Source organism: Labeo rohita, chromosome 20, assembly GCF_022985175.1.
Source record: "Labeo rohita strain BAU-BD-2019 chromosome 20, IGBB_LRoh.1.0, whole genome shotgun sequence".
NCBI classification, from domain to species: domain Eukaryota; kingdom Metazoa; phylum Chordata; class Actinopteri; order Cypriniformes; family Cyprinidae; genus Labeo; species Labeo rohita.
In genome coordinates, this window is record NC_066888.1 from 26,354,859 (window position 1) to 26,376,779 (window position 21,921).

The 21,921-nt window shown below is 31.0% G+C and overlaps 1 protein-coding gene across 1 annotated transcript in view; it reads left to right on the plus strand.

Annotated features, from left to right (window-relative positions):
* The window catches only part of man1a1 (mannosidase, alpha, class 1A, member 1), a 150,116-nt gene that overhangs the window by 36,153 nt on the left and 92,042 nt on the right, over nucleotides 1-21,921 (plus strand). Inside the window, exons 2-3 of the mRNA XM_051138664.1 lie at nucleotides 1,555-1,651; nucleotides 16,576-16,691. Of these exons, the coding sequence (XP_050994621.1) occupies nucleotides 1,555-1,651; nucleotides 16,576-16,691 (213 nt within the window). The remainder of the gene's footprint in view (nucleotides 1-1,554; nucleotides 1,652-16,575; nucleotides 16,692-21,921) is intronic.

Here is a 21,921-nt window from a genome sequence, read left to right on the forward strand (position 1 = left end):
AGTATGTTCCATGAGGATGTTTTGTAAATTTTGTACCGCAAATATATCAAAGCTTAATTTGTGGCTAGTAATATGCATTGCTAAGGAACTTCATTTGGACAACTTTAAAGGCGATTTTCTCAATATATTGATTTTTTTTTTTTCTTTTTTTTGCACCCTCAAATTACAGATTTTTAAATAGTTGTATCTCGGCCAAATATTGTCCTATCCTAACAAACCACACATCAATGGAAAGCTTATTTATTCGGCTTTGATGTATAAATCAATTATTCAGATGATGTATAAATCCCAATTTCAAAAAATTTACCCTTACATAAACCCTTTGTGTCTGAAACTGCATTTTAAACGAGTCTTGGTCCACTTTTCCATGAATATAAAAACTCCCATATTAAAAGCCTTTGCACGCAAACATGTCAAAGGAGTCAATCATTGATTTGAAAACCTATTGCTTTGTCAGCCTTGAGTGGAAAGCATGCAAACAGACTGTCATGATCCATGTTTTCATGTTTGATGAGAAATACTACAAAATGTTTGTATCATAAAAGTTTCAAAACTCTGCTCTCTTCTGTCACATCCTTGTTTTTTTCATTTTGCCTGTGCAAAATTTCATTGGCTTCTGTGGCAGATCATGCAATAAATGTCCTCCGTGTTTACTTCAGTATGACAGCACGATGCACAAGTGTTGCCAAGTCCACAGTTTTCCCACAAAATTGGGCTACTGATTTCACTGTTGCCGTTTTTTTTTTTTTTCCCAACTCCATGGGTTGAAGCAACCCCACTAATGCTGTTTACCCCTATATACCCGCTATATTTTAACACTATTTTTAGAATGCAGTTGAGCTAGTTTTGGATGAGTTTTGAGAAGCAATTGTGCGGATTTTCTTGTAAAAACCTGGCAACCCTGTTTGTATTGTTCTTTTGCACATTGCATCATGATCTTTTAACACTGGAAATCTGATATTGGCCCCATTAAAAACAAAAATGTAGACTGACACAGAAGAGAAGTGATTATTTTTGTTTTCTTTGTGCTCAAAGTATTCTCATAGCTTCATAAAATGGGTTGAACCACTGATGTCACATGGACTATTTCAGCGATGTCCTTACTACCTTTCTGAGCCTTGAACGTGGTTGCGTTGCTGTCTGTACAGGGTCAGAAAGCTCTCGGATTTCATCAGAAATATTGGAATTTGTGTTTCAAAGATGAACAAAGTTCTTATGGGTTTGGAACGACATGAGAATGAATAATTTAAATTTTTTGGTGAACCATCCACAAAAAAAGTTTTTTCCCCCTCTGCTAATTAAGCGCATAGCTCATTTGTGCTGAAATGGATTCATTAAGCATTTCGACTGTTGATTTAATCAGATTAATTAATGCTATTGATTCTTGATTAGCCTAGTCACTTGTATGTTAGTTGTTAACACGTTCATTTTACTTTCTTGAACAGTGATTGGGTTGCATTTTGTTTTGTAATTCCTGTAACGTTTTACCTTTGCCGTTTGGAAATGAACCAAAATCCACAAAAGTAAACTCTTCTTCTGTCACTCTCTCCTCAGATGATGCAGTTTTCTTGGGACAGTTACAAGCGCTACGCCTGGGGCTCCAACGAACTGCGGCCCATCTCTAAGCAAGGCCACTCCAGCAATTTGTTTGGTGAGTGTCTATCTTGAGTGTCTCTCTGACCATGAAACTATGATTCGTGCACGTACAGCTTCACGTCCCAACCGTAAATTGGTAAGCAGTCAGAACTGTCAATCAATGCTGCACAGGTGGTTAGGTGACCTCGATCAAAAAGGCTTTTTGATTTTTCTCCGGTCTGTCTCACTTCACAAGCTCCATCTGGGTCTATTTCTACTTTCAAGAGGACAAACAAAACCATTTCTGACTTCATCGTGCAGGAATAGCACGGTCACACCGCACAAATATAGTTTCACGATACCTTGATCTTCTTTGGTGCCTTTTTCGCATTAATGTGTTTTCCTTGTCTGTAAAGAAACGTTGTTGTGCTGCTTTTGCACATCACCCTCTTGACCTGTTTCTATTTTGAAGCTGGAAAGCACTGGTTGTGAGTGGGCATACTAATCTGTGAATAATTCATGAAGAACTGTCCATCTTCCTGTGAAATATCCAATCTTAAAAATGGAACTCACTGTATAACACATCATGGATTCTTCCAAATTTTGGATGAATAAATTAAAAGTAGGTCAGTACACTTAAATCCAAATGTGATATGGACTAGTGACTGTAAATATTAAGCCACAAAAATACTATTTAAATATGAATCCTGCATGTTTTGCGTCTGTATGTAAATGAATGGAGCTCATAGTACGCACACACACGCACGCACGCACACACACACATATATACATATACATACATACATACATACATACATATACATAATCAATTCATTAGAGATACTTTTGATTATTAATGTTTAATGAAACCATTAAAATGGAATCTACAAAATTAATGGAAATCTGAAATTGGTATAAACAGAAAAATTTAAATTTGGTTAAACTTTTAATTTAAGTTTGTTTAATATTTTAAGTTTCATAATTTCAGTTAATTAGACATGCTTTTTGATGAATAAAATGTAATAAAATTTAATTCATTTAAATAAATTTAATTAAAACTTTAAAACAGAGTCTAAAAAATTGTAATGGGGAAAAACAGAATCCGAATCAGAAACAGAAAAATTCAAACTGAAAAAACAGAATTTTGAAAAAAATAAATCAGAACTGATTTCATAAGGCTGATTCAAATATATATAAATATAAATATGAAAATATACACACATATAATTTTTTTTTTTTATTTCAGCTATGAGCTTGAGAACTTTATTTTATTTTTTTTTTGCGAAATCTTTTTATATATGAAAATAAATACACCATTTTCATTCTTTGAGAAATTATTTATTGCATTATGATTCAGTCAAAAACACTGGCATTTTCGACCCATTTAAACACAATTTGAAATTGTTTGTTTTTGACTGTTTTTGTTTCTCTGTTTTTTTTAATTGTTTTTCTAATTGTATTAGATGCTTGATGTTTATGTACACTGAACAAAATTTTTTTTTTTTTTTGAAGTAGAGAAATGTTTTCTTGTTCTAAAACAATCTTTATTATTTACGACTTCAGAAAATAAAAATTTACAGTGTATTCCTTTAGGAAATTTTTTTTTATTATAAATAAAATGATAATTTTCAATTGAGGATATAATTTAGGTGCATCACTATTAAAAATCTGATCAAATGAAAGTGACTGACTTTTGACTCCAAACTTTTTTGATCTTACAAACAATTCCCAACCCTATATCCACTTAATTAATTGAGTTCTCTGAATCTTGTAAGTCATGCGTATCGCTGTTTTTTAGAAACGAGATTGAGTGTGTTATGAAAGATTCATCAGACGTGCTGCTGTTTTGTTGTAAACTCCACATTGTCAATTTGGACTCAGCTGGAGGGCAGGCCGGGGATTTACAGCGCACATTTGATTAACCTCCATAATTTTGCTTCGGACGTGCCAGTAGAATATACAGTCTTAATTTATTTGCCTCACACACTATCAGAATAACAATCTGGCAGGAAGTACATTACACTCGTTCTTGTGCGCTACAGCCTCAGACGTGTGTGTGTGTTTGCGTTTTAAAATGACTCCCATGTCAGTCAAAGCCAGACAGCTCTCTCACATGCTATTACCTCCTAGCCTTTTTTTTTTTTTTTTTTTTTTTTTTGTTGTTGTGCCGCGCGTTTCCAGGCGGTTTTGAGTGCTCGTCAATTTCTCAAATAGTAAGGTTGATCCCATGGGGCGTACGGCCACATCAGAGACCATTGAAAACACGTTTTGTCTGGCATGGTTTGCCATTATAAATTTAGAGGTTGGGTTAATGGTACGTTGCCTCTGAATAAAAGATGATCTGGAATATGCTGGTCAGAGTTTTTGTACCTGACCAGGCAGCTGGAATGACTGTTTTGTACTTCTTTAGATCTCATTCCTGAGCTACCGAGACCGGCTGGTCGGATCACACACGCCGTCACGTAGCATAAGACCTTACTGGAAGTTGTGATCACCGGGGCGGTCACAAAAACAGACACTTTACAACCCACAGGGCTTTAGCTCGCAAAGAAAAAATCAGGCTGCAGTCACACCATATGGAAGTGCTTAGTCAGGACATTATGCCTGCTTGTGTGTTCCGGACGTGTGAGATTGTTGCCACGTGTTGTTTTAAACACATTCTGTGTCGTGCAGCATACACACGGACAAGGTGTGCAAAGGTCTTTCTTTCATGCCTTTGACCTCACTTGCATTAAGTGCATTAAATCTTGTGCGGTATACGGCAAATTTCTGATGAAATGCGTTTAATCGACCATGAAAAAATCATTAAGGCCTCAGAATCTGTAGATTAGAGTGAGTTTGAATATTTCACACGCTCTGGGTTTGTTTAAGGCCAGTGAATCCACATTATAGTCTAGGATAGAAGCAAGGACAATGCGGTAAAAGAGAATAGGGATGTTAATGATGAATTTGATTGTTTTTATCATTTTTTCTATTTGATTATGTGCTAGTACTTTTGATGTCTCTGGCAACAGTTACTTAAAGAAATTGTTCGCGCAAAAATGAAAATTCTGTCATTTATTACTCACCCTCATGTCCTCACAAACCCATAAGACCTTTATTCATCTTTGAAACACAAATTAAGTTATTTTTGATTAAGTCAGAGAGCTTTCTGACCCTGCATAGACAGCAAGGCAACTGACATGTTCAAGGCCCAGAAATGTAGTAAGGACATCGATAAAATGGTCCATGTGACATCAGTGGTTCAAACTTCATTTATGAAGCTACGAGAATTCTATTTTTGTGTGCAAAGAAAACAAAAATTACCTTATGCAACAATTTCTTCTCTTCTGTGTCAGTCTTTGACACGTGTTCATGAGCATATCACGTCTCATAATATTTATATACAAATAAAAACAAGAATTTATAATACATGTAATATAAAATATTATTTTTCCACAAATCAACAAGCATGTTTGACAAAACTCCTGCAAGTTCTGAAGATGAATGAAGGTCTTACAGGTTTAGAATGACATGAGTGAATAATTGAGTAATGAGTAGTGAGTGAGTGAGTGAGTGAGTAATAAGTAATGAGTAATTGAGTAGTGAGTAATGAGAGTAGTAAATTGTGAGGAGTGAGTAGTGAGTGAGTAGTGAGTGATAAGTAATGCGTAAGTGAGTAGCGAGTAATAAGTAATGTGTGAGTGAGTAATGTGAGTAATTAGTGAGTTGAGTAATGAGTAACAAGTGAGTAAAAAGCAGCGTGTAAAGAGTGAGTAATGTGAGTAATAAGTAGTGAGTGAGTAGCGAGTAATAAGTAATGCGTGAGTGAGTAATGAGTAGTGAGTAATGGGAGTAATTAGTGAGTTGAGTAATGAGTAACAAGTGCAGCGAGAAAAGAGTGAGTAATGTGAGTAAAAAGTAATGAGTGAGTGAGTAGCGAGTAATAAGTAATGCGTGAGTGAGTAGTGAGTAATTAGTTGAGTAATGAGTAACAAGTGAGTAAAGAGTGAGTAATGTGAGTAATAAGTGGTGAGTGAGTAAGTAATTGGTGAGTAGTGAGTAATTAAGTAATAAGTGAGTAATAAATGAATAAGTGATTAATTAATGAGTGTGTAAGTAATGCGTGAGTGAGTAATGAGTAGTAATTAGTGAGTTGAGTAATAAGTAACAAGTAAGTAAAAAGTGAGCAGCGAGTAAAGAGTGAGTAATAAGTAATAAGTTAGTGAGTAATAAGTAATTAGTGAGTAGTAAGTAATAAGTAATAAGTGAGTAATAAATGAATAAGTGATTAATGAGTGTAATAAGTAATTGAGTGAGTAATTAGTGAGTAGTGGGTAATGAGTAATTAGTGAGTTGCGAGTAGTGAGTGAGTAGTGCGTAATGAGTGAGTTGTGCGTAATGTGCGCAATGAGAGTAATTGAGTAATAAGTAACTGATGAGTGAGTAATAAGGGATTGAGTAAGTAGTGAGTAATGAGTGAGTAATGAGTAAGTATTTGAAGAGTAATGAGTAATTGAGTATGTAATAAGTAATTGATGAGTGAGTAATGAGTCAGTGAGTAATGAGTGAGTAATTAGCGAGTTGTACGTAATGAGTGTGCAGTGAGAGAGTAGCTGATGAGAGTAATGAGTAAGTAATTAATGAATGAGTAATGAGTATTACTTAATTAATGAGTAATTAGTGAGTAATGAGTGAGTGAGTAATAGGGTTGCAGAAAGATGGAAAATTTCCAGTATATTTTGGAAGCTTTTCAGAAATTTGAAAACTTTCCGGTATTTTTTGGAATCTTCCTGGTATTTATGGGAAGTTTCCGGAAATTTATCGGAATATTCCACCCCTTTGCAACCCTAGTGAGTAATGAGTAAATAATGACAAAATTGTAATTTTTGGGTGAACTAAATCTGTTCTTTGCATCATTCTGCTTTCCAAACCAGAGTATGTGATCGGTGCAGAGTGGAAGTATAATCGTAACATTGCGTTCTGTATTCCAATACTGCTTGTGAAATTTGTTCAGAGAGAACATTTGGAAGTTGACCTGAATATGGATTTCAGTGTCTGCATATCTCACATAGCTGATTCTGTCCTGCTGAACACTGGCCATTCTGTTCCATGTGCCAATCATCTCAGCACAGAGAGGAGCAGATCCTCCAGACTGGATCTCTGTGTAAGAAACCAGCATGGACTGAGACAAAGCCTCGGCTAATGAAGCCGCTCAGGTACAGTATGAACCGTCTGCAGCTCCCCAACGAGCGTGCTTGTCACTCACGACCACTTTCTCTAATAAAACACACAGGGAAAAGGCCGTTTCTCCTCCTTCCGTCTATATCTCTGCACTGTCCACGAGTCTGATTGTGATTTGGACATAGCCATTTCCAAACAGTGAGTGAAGCCATTGTGTGATGGTCCCTGCCATGAACTGTGCAATTTAATAAAAATACATTGCAGTTTTTTTTATGAAAGTGCAGAAGAGCATAGATAAGTGGTAGGAAAGAGGAAGAGTGCGTCAGTCTGGCTTTAAGCCCTTGTGTGCTCATTTAGCACAGTGGCTGCTGAACCATGATGTTCTGTCAGTATACAGCCGCACTCGTATTAATGGCCCAACAAAAGTCATATGCTTCGCTGTGTGTTTGGGGCACAGGTGAGAAACGCAATTAAAAGTGACTTGTTTTATTAAAAGAGCCTCTAAATTTGAATTAAAATGGGTCATTGTTAGGAAGCAGAACTTTGCCTTGCCTTATTTATTTATTTATCTTTTAAACTAAATTCAGATTTCTTGTCAAGCATAAGCCTTTGATTTGCTGCAAAATATTATTTATATTTATATTTGTATTTATGAAAAAGTTATTTAAAAAAACAGTATTTATAACATTATAACAAAAATAATAACTTTCAAAAATAACATTTTATAATTGTATTGTAATGTTTAAATATTTATTTATAATATATATTTTAGCTATAAATTAATATTTGAAACTTTAAAATATAGCACATTATTACTTGCATTATTACTTACATTATTAATATGTTTCTTGACAAGCATATTATTTTTATATTATATATTATATAATTATTTTTTTTTATTTAAAATCATTTTTTTAAATGTTATTTATACATTTATATTTGTATTATATAAATTGTTATATTACATAAATATAATGTGTAATTTTATGTTTATACATATTAAGCTTTCTTTTAGCAGGAAAAATAACAATAATTGTTATTAAGTAAATATTAATTCAAAATGTTTCATTGGGTTAGAAATTGATATTTGAAATTTTAGAATATAACAGTTATTTTCAGGTTTCTTGACAAACATGCTGCTTAATTTGGGAAAAATATGGTTATTTTTGTATTAGAATTATATAAATATTGTTTTTATTTTATAATATATAAATATTTGTAACTTTATACTTATATTTATGTGTTATATTTATTATGTAAGTTATTACTTTTATATTGTAAATTTTATTTGTAACTTTATATTTATTAAAGTTAATTTATTTAAAAATCTTTAGATGCAAAATAATAATTATTATAGTAATTAGTATATTATTACATTTAAAATATTAGTTTAGAACTTCTTAATAAATTATAATGTAAATACCGCACACTACAGAAATATGCAAAACGTATCAAAAAAAAGTTTATTTACAATGTTTTGGTCGCATGACCTTCATCAGGTATTTTTAGAAAAAAAATACAGGTCGAAAAAAAATACCAGATGAAGGTCATGCGACCAAAACGTTGTAAATAAACTTTTTTTTTAATACATTTTGCATATTTCTGTAGTGTGCGGCATTTGTTTTTTAGTTTTGACCTTTTTTGGTCTGTGATTCCTACGCACCTACATATTGCTGTCAGGTGTGCAGAGATTTAATTTAATAAATTCTAATATTAAAAAAATGTAATGTAATATAATATAATATAATATAAATGCATTTAAAAAGCACCAAATAATAAACAGTAAAAGTTCCAAGACCATTTTAAATCGTAAAATCTTTCTTAAGGCAGTCAGTTCACTTTTCGACTATCGTGGTAACACCTCCCGGCATTTTTGGCCCCACACTTTTAGCTCAGATCACATAAAAATACTGTATTTTTCAGGCTGGCTCAGTTAATGCACATGATTTTGGAGTACATAAAAAACAATGGTGCTATAAAAAAGGCAGCTGGCTCTTTTAAAATTGTAAGACAGGACTGCAACTGCCATATTGGGAATGACAATTTCTCCCATTCGTTTTTATACAAGCGAACTCTCCCCTGCCCTTATTATGTCTCATATTTTAATGTGACCTTCATAAAACAAGAAGAAAGTTGCAATCTGTTAGTTTTCGTAAAAACCAACCCCAGAGACATGAAAGTTCCCGTAGTTGAAGAAACTCCCATCTGGTTGAAGAGGGTGATTTCAAGTTAATGATTGCAGTGTTTGCGTGTGTTTTTCTTCTGCCAGTTGGCTGCCGGCTGGCAAACACAAATTGGAGCATCTTTGGTACTAAATGGTTTGATGCTTTTAGGATTCAGCAGACAGCTGGGTTGCGACTGTTTGTACGTTTAGCCTTGAATAGAGCCAGTGGATTCCTACAGACTGAATTCTCCAACAAGCACAGCATTATGGCCTGGTTTTGATGGACATTGACTTGTTACGTGCGCTTTTGTTTGTTTCCTGAAGCCTGTCGTCCAGTGTCACAGCAGGCTTCAGGAGTTCCCGCTGCTTGGAGATGTGCTTACAAACAGCTTCTTGCTGAGCAAGACGAGTCTTCATGTTTCAGCTGTAATCACCAGCCTAATCTTATTTTTGAAGCCATGTATTTTGCTTTAGAAGCTCTGACTAGAGATCGTGTCAGTCCTCAGAGTTCACTGATACAGTCTGTTTATATATTTTCCTCATTACAACAGTGTCACTAGAGGAGTTAATGTTTTACTATTTGTATTCAGTAGCGGCAGTACCCTGCTGCTGAATCTACAAGCCTGCGGCAAAACTATTTATTATTATTATTATTTTTTTAGCTGAGTTGTGAGCTTGCAGTCTGAAGTGAATATGCTGAGAACTACAGGATGTGGTAAAATATAGGACAGTAAACAGACAACACAAATTTCTATTATGTTGCTCTCGCTGGTTGCATGCACAAACAAATTAACAGCACAATCAGTGGTGTCTGATTTCTGAACAAATTGCAGGTTCTTTTTATTAAATATATATTTTGTAAAATGAGTCATTTAAATGATTAATGACTCTTGCAAATTATTGGCATAGAAATGAAAAAAGTTGGAGAATCATTTGGAGTGATTACTGGGTCAACTGACTCATTAAACTGCATTTTTTTCCCTAAATTTTTTGTCTCTAAATGAGCCAAGAATCATAACTATTAAATATGCTAATGGTTCGTGAGGCTGTTTTTTTATTACTTTCAATTTGTATGACAGTGTGCAGTAGGGTTTTCCAATTGTCAATACTCATTTAATGTTTCCCAGTGCTAATTTTCATGCATATTTAATACATTTCTTTATTTAAAATGTTAATTATGAATTCGATTGCTAAATAATTAAAAAAAAAAATATTAAAATAAAATTCAAATAGTTTTTTTTTTATTTATTTATTTTTGTTTTTATAAAAACTAAAAATAAATAAATAAATAAAAATAAGCAAATGTCTATAAATAAAAATATGTATATAATATAAAACTTAATTAGTAAAAAAAGTCATATATTAGTAAAAATAATTTTATCTAATAAATAAATAAAAATAAACAAATGCATGTATAAAAATAACAAAATTAAAATAAATAAACAAACAAATATAATATTAATTGAATAATATAAAATGTATATCTGTGTGTATAAAAATAATAGTGCGTGGTGAATATTTTATTAATTGTTTTATTTATTTATTTTACACACATATATACATACATACACACTTTATTTATTTATTTGTGTATAAAAATAATATATACTTTTTTATTTTAATTGTTTATTTTTCCTTTTTATACACATTTTTTATTTATCTATTTGTGTATAAATAATATTTAAAATATATAAAATATTTATTTTAAATGTTATTATTTATTTATATATTTTTGTATTTTTATACACGCACACTATATCTATCTATCTGTATGTATGGGGGTGTGTGTATAAATATTCTATTGATTTTTATTATTATTTGTATTTTTTTTATTCTTAATTCCTGTTTTATACACACACATTTATTTTTTTATTTCTGAGTGTGTATGAAATATGTAAACGTATATAATTTATTTATTTTTACTTTTTATTATTTGTTTATTTATGTTTGTTTATTATTTGTATGTGTGTGCAAGTAAGCATTTGGCAATCAAATGTAAACAGAAACTATATGACTGTCTTGACTACGTGATTATTAGACATATTTAAATACTAATTCAGTGCTGTTGAAGTGACTATGAAGTAGGTGTTTAATAAATTAGCTTTAGACTTTCTTCAAGTTTACTTCAAGTGTCCCTTGTTTGGTTACTTGTAGACATGCACCAAAAGGTTATTTCTTTAAAAAATGTCCTGCCAAATAATGTTCTTTGAATTACTGTCCAGTATCTGTCAGCCCAGAATAAACATGCAGGATAGTACCACCTTGCAGATGCTGCCAATGTCAATTCCCTGCCAAATAGCTCTGGAGGTCAACCTTCATTTCGATAATACCGCTTCCAGGAGGTTCTCTCGTGGTAATGGCTTTCTTTCAGATCCCAAATGAGCGACCATCTGTTATACAGGCCTTGCTGAGATGAGCTCCCGCATGCGATGTTACCGTCAAACATTAGTGTGCGTTTCTTGTTTGTTTTGCCTCTGCTTAAGAATAGCCAGTTGTTGGTCTCATCGATTAATCCATAACATGCACTGAGATGGAAGACGGTTCAATAGCTGATTGTACGTTTTCGACGTCGGATTGTTAACGTCTTCGACCCACAACCTTCTCAAGGGGTACATCGATGATAAGATCGAGTCGTTGTGTTAAAAGACAAGCCGGCTGGTATCCCATCACCTCTAACCTGGGGTCACAACATGCTCTCAGCAGAGATTCATGACTGTGAGTAGCTTTGTCAGGTCATTAAGTGCTGGTTTGTAATTTACCAGTGTAATTGGAATAGATAAGATCTGTTTATAGTGTCTAAGAGTCTCTGTGCAGTGGACGTCCCACCGGATAAGACTGTGTAGGCCTCATCTGAGTCGGCATTCAGAGGCTAAAACCAGTCATGTAGGGGAAAGCTTTCGGGACGTGAATGTCTAACCGAGGGCTGTGTCAGAAAGCTTCGTAGTAAAGTGATTTATGACCTTCTCACACTTCCTCACTGGGGTTTGAGTCCTCAAGGGCTTGTGAAAAGACACAGCAGTGCCCAAATATGCTGTCCTTTCACCTGCAGTGCAGTTTCTGCCTTAAAGGAGATTTTGATTTGCATCATCTCTGCATAGAACACCGATATTTGCTTACTGTTTGCATCTACTTTCTGTGTTTTGGTATTGTGTTTAAGGGGTATGAAAATTTTGGGATTCAGGAGAATGTGAGCTGTAAAGACTGTGGTTACATGAATGTGGTCGTAGCCATGCTGATTCAAATTCTTTTCTTATAGAAAATGTATTTATTGATTTATTTATAAATAGAAAATATAAAATCTAATAAGTTGTATGCGATTTTGTTTTATTTTATTTCAATATTATTTAAACAAATCAACAAAATGCACAAAATAAAAAAGAGCAAATAGAAAAATATAAAATATATACGTAAAATATAAATATGAAAGTTGTATGTATTTTTTTTTTTTTTTTACATTTTATCTAAATATTTTTTTTTAAAAATAGAACAAACAAAAAAATCAACAAAATGCACAAAAAAAAAAAAAAAAAGAAAATCAAGTTGTATGTAGTTTTTGTTTTATTTAAATATTGTTTAAACAAATTAACAAAATGCACAAAATAAAAAAAAGAAAAAGATAAACATAAAAATATAAGTTGTATGTAATTTTTATTTTTTATTTTATTTAAATATTATTTAAACAAACAAATCAATGAAATGCAAACAATTAAAAAATAGAACAAATAGAAAAATATAAAATATGAATATAAAATGTAGTAAATTATATGCAATTTTTGTTTAATTTACTTTAAACAAAAAAAATGGCTGCACAAAAAAATTAAAACTAGAAAAATATAAATACAATGTTTGTAAATGTTGTTTATTTAAATATTATTTAAACAAAAAATAAAACAAATAAAAAAGTCAACAAAATGCACAAAATTAAAAAATAAAACAAATAGAAAAATAAGAAATATAAATATAAAATGTACCAAGTTGTATGCAATTTTGTTTTATTTAACTTAAACAAAAAAATCAACAAAATGCATAAAATAAAAAACAAACTGAAAAATATAAATATAAAATATAATGTAAGCTGTATTTTTTTAAAATATTACTTAAACAAAAAACTGAAACATAGAAAATATAAAATATAAATGTAAAGTACAATAAAAGTTTTATGTAATTTGTTTCATTAATTTTATTTAAATATTATTTAAACAAAACATAGAACAAATAGAAAAATCAACAAAATGCACAAAATGAAAAACTAGAACAAATAGAAAAATATAAATATAAAATGTAACAAGTTATGCAATTTTTGTTTTTTCATTTGTACAAAAATGACAAAATGCACAAAATAAAAAAATGAAACGGAAAAATATAAAATATAAGTTGTAATTTTTGTTTTATTTATTTTATTTAAATATTACTTAAAAATAGAACAAATAGAAAAAAATTAAATATAATAAGTTGTATGTAATTGTTGTTTTATTTATATTATTTAAATATTTTTAACACATATAAAATATTTAAAAATATAAATGTAAAATACAACTTTTATTTATTTAATATATAATTCATGCTTAAGTTTTTGTTTATATAAATGCACAAATATATGCATTAATATTTGTTTGTCTATATAAATACAGAAAAATACAATGAATGTATTAATTAACATTTTTATCCCATCACATTTATTTTATAAAGTTTAAAGTTCCTCTTAAAGATCAGTAAAACACTTCCACTTACATAAAAAGACGTTCTAATAGGATCTGATGATCGTCGATCATCATATTCATCCTTCAGACTGTTCACCTGCTACTTGAATTTCCAAAGCTCACGTCCTTGTACCCAAGTATTGCAGTATAGCATGACACGCTCTCATCTTTGTCAGTTTCCCTGGCTTTTACAAAGTGTAGCCTACAGTAACCTGTGATTTTGGTTTAGGGAGCAGGCTTGTAAGGTAGAATAATGACTTTAGACCAAAGTATGCTGAGTTGAAAAGGCCACGTCAGATCATAAAACCAGAACTTTTATGACGGGGTGATTTAGCAGCATGGAGACCGTTCTGTTTGAAGAATCATGTGGCTGTAGGAAGCAGGAGGGAGGGTGCTTTGCACATTTTTATGGTGTTTTGTTTGATTAGCACATCCTGTTTCCTTTTCCTGTTTCTTTTGACACCTCGTCGTGGTCCTTTTCTACTTATGGAAATGAAGGGGGCATGGCATGCTTCCCTCCCTCATGTTTTTCTCCTGACAGATTCTTGGAAGTGAGATCATGTTATCTGAAAGCCAGATATGTGAAAGCAAATATATCAGACATTCATGTTTTTCCAGTTCAAAAACGCTTGCCGTTACTTATTCTCTTGGGGATTTTTCATCATTTCGTCGGCTCTCGCAAAGCCAAAGGCGTGTAAATGCTCTGCGGGAGGTGTTTGAGATGTTGCGTACAAATATTGCACACAATAATTCTGTCATGTTGCGTCTTCGGCATCGCTAAACAAAGCCAGGACTGTTAAATGAGGAACACAGCTGGTTGGCAGCTTTGCATTTCTTGAAGAGGGTTGCATGCAGTGCCAGACTTTAATTATTAAAGTACAAAAAGCAGTGTCGCCCAACCTGCTGCGTTCATAATCAGTATGTATGCAAAAACTGCTAGCGAACATCTTTCGTGTTGTTGAGGAGTTATGCCTGTGACCCTATGCTATTGTTTTCCTTCGCAAATTTGTTTCGTAATATCAGCACCTTAATTGGCTGCATTAATGTTTCTTTTTATCATGTTGTCGGAGAATATTGCTGGGTAATGATGCCTAAAATGGTTGTGTGAATTGACCTGAAATAGGACAGATAGGTAGATATGATTGGTTTTCTTTGCATTTCAGGGACAAAATTAAACTTGCAGCTTTCAATTAAAAGTTCTTGTTACTTTCCTTATTCTATATTAAATATGTATATTATAATAATAATAATAATAATAGTAATAATAATAATAATAATAATAATACATATTATAATATGTATTTAAATTATATTAATCTAACATTTTTAATAATCATTCAAAATTGAATTATTTAAAATATGTTTTAATAATTAAAGAATAAAGTATAATAATAATAATAATAGCATTCAAATAGTTTTGCATTTAACTAAATGTATTTTTAGTTGTATAATAAATATTGAATACTATTATTGTGAGGTAACATTAATTATAATTATTTAAATAAAAAATAAGTGCTGAATAATAATACTTATTATTATTATTATTATTATTATTATTATTATTATTATTATTATTATTATTATTATTTTATTATTGTTATTATTATTATTATTATTATTGACAACAGTAGTATTTTATTATTGTCAATAACACTAGTAATATCACAGTAGTAATTTTATTTTTATTTTAATAATACAAATACTAATAATATTGACAATAGTATTTTTCTTTTATTATTGTCAGTAGTGTTGTTGTTGTTGTTGTTGTTGTTGTTGTTATTATTATTATCATTATTATTACTACTACTACTGTTATTACTACTGCTACTACAGTAGAAATCTTGTATAATAATAATAATAATAATAATAATATTGACAGTAATAGTATTTTTATTGTTTTAATGTCACTAATAGTATAAGTATTAATTATTATTATTATTATTATTATTACAATTACTACAGTATTTTTCATTGTACTATTAATAATAATAATAATAATAATAATAATGACAGTAATAGTATTTGTATTGTTTTATTATTGTCAGTAATACAATTAATAATAATAATAATAATAATAATAAACTATAATTATTATTATATCAATATTTGTAGCTTTTTAATAATGCATTAGTCTTTTTTTATTTTGATAAGTAATATTTTACAATAATAGTATTTTTATTGTTTTAGTATAGTTATTAATTATCATCATTATTAGTATTATTATATAGAACAGTAATATTTCTATAATTTTAAAAATACTAATATAACATATTAATATTAATTAATATTAATCGTAATAGTGAAATGCAGTATTTTTATTATACAGATGATATTATTTTTCTTCTTCTTAATAAAAATAAAATGTCTAATATTAGTATTATTATCAACATAAAATTTGTAAAAATACTACCATTATTTTAAAAATAAAATAAAATAATAATGATAATAATGATAATATCAGTACCAGTCAAAATTTTTTGCATTTAACAAAGTATTTAATAGTAATGTTAAAGAATACAAATACTATTATTGTATAATAACAGCAACAACATTATTATTATTATTATTATTATTATTATTATTATAGCAACAGTTGATTCACATCATATGGAACTAAGTGTATTATATTCTTTGACAACACCATTGAGTTACTGAGTGTCAGCATTTCTTTTATCCACTGTTGATATTGTGTTATCTGCTAAAATACTGAGGTAATCTGACATGGCCTGAGTAAGATCTGTTCATCTTAACCCTGGCCTCCCTTTGAGGGTGTTAACTCACTAGGTTTTCATTTGTTGTAGCCGTGGTTTGTTTGCTCTCTACACAGGATTTTCCCTTAGGCAGGGCATTAGGGTCCATATCTCAAAGGCTCTGAGGTCTTTATCATAAAGCTATCGGTTTATTTCAGCTCTGATCCTAGAGGTAACCCACAGGAAGCCTTCTCAAATGGTTTGTTGTCATATTTATCCACAGGTAGTCTCAAAGGAGCCACCATCGTGGATGCACTGGACACGCTCTACATTATGGAGATGTATGACGAGTTTGAGGCTGCTACCGAGTGGGTGGAAAGGAACCTAGACTTTAACATGGTAAGACTCAAACCTTTTATACTCATTTTTGTTGATTTTGATTGAGTTTTGATTGATTTTTATCCTTACAAATGTTTCTTTGCTATAAATTTGACCCTGAATGATACAACAGAATTAATCAGAACAATGACTTTTTTTGATAAAGCTTTGATAACTCGTCTGTTGTCTCCAGTGCTGATGGAATAAGTCGACCTTCGTGCTTTTGGGGAGCTTTTAGCTTTGCTGATTGTAAATCAGCTAATGAGACTCTGACTCATGATTCTGGTGTCAAAGTCTGGAGAGATTTTCCACATCTGAGCCAGCAAACAACATCCCCAGGCTTCATAAACTATCTTGTCTCATGCTTTCTGACATTTTGAGCACTACATTTTGTTTCCAGTTCCAGAACTTTCCATAAATTTTTTTTTTTTTTTTTTTTTTTTTTCAGTTATGAATATGTTAACTTTATTTAAATTAGTCATATTATAGGGAATGGAAAATGGAAATGGAATTTACTGTATAACACAGAATGTCACTGAATTTGCCAAATTTTCGATTAATAAATCAAAAGTAGGTCAGTACACTTAAATCAGAATGTGATATGGACTAGTATCTGTCAATATTAAGCTGCAAAAATACTGTTTAAATATGAATCCTGCATGTTCTGCGTGTCTCTGTGTAAATGAATGGCGCAGACACGCGTTTTTTGTTTACTGCACGCATATTAAAGCGTAGCTGACGCTCGCTGTGTTTTTAGCCTCTGCCGCCTCAATGAAAACATAAACATAATCTCTAGAATTGCTCTGAGAATCAGTTTATGCGTATTTTACTGTTTCTTTAGAGAAAAAACTATCGCCTTATCAAATGCGAACAGAAACTTAAAGGTCTTCACAGCAACTCGGTTCACTTTAACTTGAAGAAACTGACAGAATTATAAAAAAAAAAAAAAAAAATTAAATGAATATTTTCCAGAAACAAATTATTTTATTTTATTATTTTTCAGAAAAAATTTAAGTACACAACACAGTATTTCTGAAAATATAAAATTAAAAACAAAATATATATATATATATATATATATATATATATATATATATATATATATATATATATATATATATATATATATATATATATATATATATATATTATATATATATATATTATTATTTTTTTTTTTTTTTTTAAATAAAATAAGTTAGAGATTTTTTTTTTTTTTTGGATTTGATTATTACAATTTAATTTTATTAAATCCATAAATTGTATTTTATTTTATTTTATTTTACAGAAAAATGTAAGTACACAACACAGTATTTCTGAAAATATAAAATTAAAAACACACATATATATATATATATATATATATATATATTATTATTATTATTATTATTATTATTATTATTTTTTTTTTTTTTTTTTTTTTTTTAATAAAATAAGTTAGAGATTTTTTTTTTTTGGATTTGATTATTACAATTTAATTTTATTAAATCCATAAATTGTATTTTATTTTATTTTATTTTACAGAAAAATGTAAGTACACAACACAGTATTTCTGAAAATATAAAATGAAAGAAAATACTATATATAATTTTTATAAAATCAGTTAGAGAAGTTTTTGATTATTAAAATGTAATTAAACTATTAAAATAGTATCCAGAAAAATAATGGAAAACACAGAATGTGGTAAAAATAAAACTAAAAAAAAAAAATTCTTAGGGCCTTAAAATGTCATTTTTGAATGACTTTTAATAAATTGCTGTTAAATTGTGTATGTTTCATGATTTTAAACAATTAGACATTCAAATTTAATTAAACCATTAAAATGAAATCAAGAAAAATTATGGAAAAAAATTATGGTAAAAAAATAAAACTGAAAAAAAAAAACACAACATATTTCTTAGGGCCTTGAAATTTAATTTTTGATGAACTTTTAATAAATTGATGTTAAATTGTGTACATTTCATCATTTCAAACAATTAGACATGCTTTTTTATTTTATTTTTAATTTTAACCATAAAAACCTAACAAAAAAAGTCTAGAAAAATTAGAACGGGGAAAAAAACAGAATCCAGAAAAATTAAAATGGAATTTTTGTTTTTTTTTCCTCAGAATTGGGCTATTTTTAACACGGGTTGACATTCTTGTCTACCGCTGCTCAGGCGTCGAAACAATGGCGGACAGTGCACAGCTCACTCAGCTCACTCGGGGTGGGCCTGATAGGAGAAAGTGATTTTTATTATTGGGGATTTAAAAAAAAAAAAAAAAAAGCACTGGTGAATTTTTATCATTATAGAGTGGTTGTGTACACACGTTGCCAACACACATTTATGTTCAAACCACATGTAAAAGTGCATCCGATTTTGCACCCGCTGATCCTTTTCATCGCTAGTATACTCCTATTATTTATTATGTAATTTATAAGGAGAATTCATCACATAGAATTCGAATGGGAAAAAGTGTTCACAGCTATTTTCTGCTTTGTATGTGCCTCATCCAACTAGATTTTCGAGGTGGAATTATCTGGCTTTTATAAACGTCAATACCTTTTCAGTAATATGAGAAGTGCTGAACTGTTTCATCTTCAGAAATGCACCCAGTAGGGAACTAGAAGGACTGAGAGCAGCAAATGAAGGCAGAAATCTGATTAATCATGAAGAAAGTGAATAGCAAAAGGAATCAATACCGCATGCAGATCACTCCAGAAATGATTTGATGAACGAATTACGACACGACATATGCAGAATAAAGTAGACAAAAATAACACTTTGTTTGATGTTCGATCGGTCGTGAGGTAATTTCATTAGACATTCTGCAGGGGTTTACTGTTAGTTAAGCGTCGGATGTCCTTCGGTACATCCTACCGCCTCAATTTAAGGCAAGAGAGAAGACTGTATCTGGCTCCAATCCTTTAATGAAGAGTGTTAAACAACTTTTAATTGAAAGGCTTTTCTTTCTACCCTCAAGCAATTCCAACAATGAAAGAGTCCACAAAAATCCCCTGTGAAACAGTTTATTAATATTCAGCTTGCCTCTGGAATACTAAGCAACCTATTTCCGATGCACGAAAGCCTCTTGTTTTAGCAGAATAATTCTAGACATTGGAAGTTCAGTCATGTCTTCATTTGACCTCCGCTATCATCCGGTTATCTTTGAGAAGCTAAGAGGTGTTTAGCTGTGTAAGTAAAGGCTATCTGGGAATCACGCTTAAATTATCATACTGTTTTAAACGGGTCCAAGCGGTCCAATGTCTTTGGCAACTCAACGATTATTTTGGGAGATATGATTAATCTTGGTTTATCGGGTCATTCCTGAATCCTCATTACCACGTTCTTTTGTTTTACAAGTTATGATCGGATTGCTCTACAGAGAAATCCGACCCTGGAGCAGAACGGAGGAGGAGGAGAGTCGCTTCACTGTATCAACAGTCTTGATCTCTCATCTTTTATGCTGTGGGATTCTTTTATTCCTGTAAAAGCCGGCGTCATCGAAGGTCAGGTTCACCCGCTGCTGTAAAAGACCCGCTATGTTGCGGCGACCGCAAATCCCAACTGGACTCGAACCCGAGCGAGATAACCTTTCAGACAGAGACACTATACCACCGCTGGATCGAAAAACCTCATCAAAAGCATAAAAATAGAAATCCCTTCCCTTTTTGTAAGTCTTAACAATCAGACACGTGGCATCAGATACAGAGCCCAAGCACAGTGTGGTTTATTGTGTCCATCTGTGTCCATTTTCTCTAGTGCACTTTCCTGACGTTTGCATTAAAGAGAGAGATCGATAATTGAAGAAGTTACTTATTTATGACTGCTTTTTATCGTTTTTGTAAAGATTATGATCGATTTTGATTCCAAATTTCTATTCATAAATATAATGGAATTAAAAAAAAACTAAATAGTAGGGATGCACCAATACCACTTTTTTCAGTACTCGCCCGATACCGATACTTTTATTTTTGGTACTTGCCGATTCCGAGTACCGATACCGATACTTTAAAATTTACAGGTAGATTTGTAAAATATAGGGTACGGAAACTAAAAGAATATGTATAATGTTAGTTGGTCAACTTTGTTTATCAAATAGATACAGTCAAACCAAAATGTATTTAGAATCCATTATCATAAACTGTGTCCTGCACCCACTAGTAAAAAAAATAAATAAATAAATAATAAAAATAAATATATATCAAAAATTGTCAAAAGATGGTGTATATCTGCTGTCTAAATAATTTTTGGGTTGACTATATATCCCTTAATTATTTTTACACTTAATTATGCCCATTAAAATGTGTTTTGTTGCTTTAACTGTTTTTTTTTTTTTTTTCTCTTGCTCTATGGTTCATCATCTTCAATTTAATAGCATTAAAATACTCCACTGCAGCGGCTCAGTACTGTAATCACGTGAACCACTCATTATGAATCTCCTAACTCTGATATTTTCAGAATTATAAGTCACGTTTTTTTATCTGAAATATGCTGCTATTTGGGCTACAATCCAAAGCGACTCAAATAATGGAGAATCACTCGTGAAGCAAAACATCGCATCGCATTTCACAGGCTGCTATAGTTTCACTTTCGCCGGACATTCGTGTTTGCTTAAGGCTGAAAAAAAAACGATGTTTATAGCGAATGCCATATATATATATATATATATATATATATATATATATATATATATATATATATATATATATATATATATATATATATATATATATATATATATATATATATATATATATATATATATATATATATCTACGATTTTGTTTTAATCCAAAAGATGCGTGTGCTAAATATGCGAACATCAATGAAGATCATGCAACAGCGCGCGCTTTCTCTCTCGCTCCCTCTCTCTCTATACCGTTAAATAACTTGTGCATTGATTTACTTAAATTGTTTTTGACATATCATACCGAACTACAAACTTTCCAGTGATGTCAAGGCGGGATATTAACTCGACAAGCCCGCACATCTTGGCCGCCGCGCGCTCAATCCAATCTGCGTGCTTTGCCTATCAGCTGACGCGCACAAGTTATACAAGCTTAATACTGAATGTTTAACATTATTTTACTTACATACACATACTTCGTAGACATCTTTATACTCTAATGACTCCATTCTGCTGTCTGTCGTTTTGTTGTCGGTGTTTCTTTGCCTACATATGCACTTGTCACATGATGTGGTATCGGCGTTTGGTATCGGGGCATTTTAACGAGTACGAGTACGAGTACAGGAGCTCAGTATCGGCC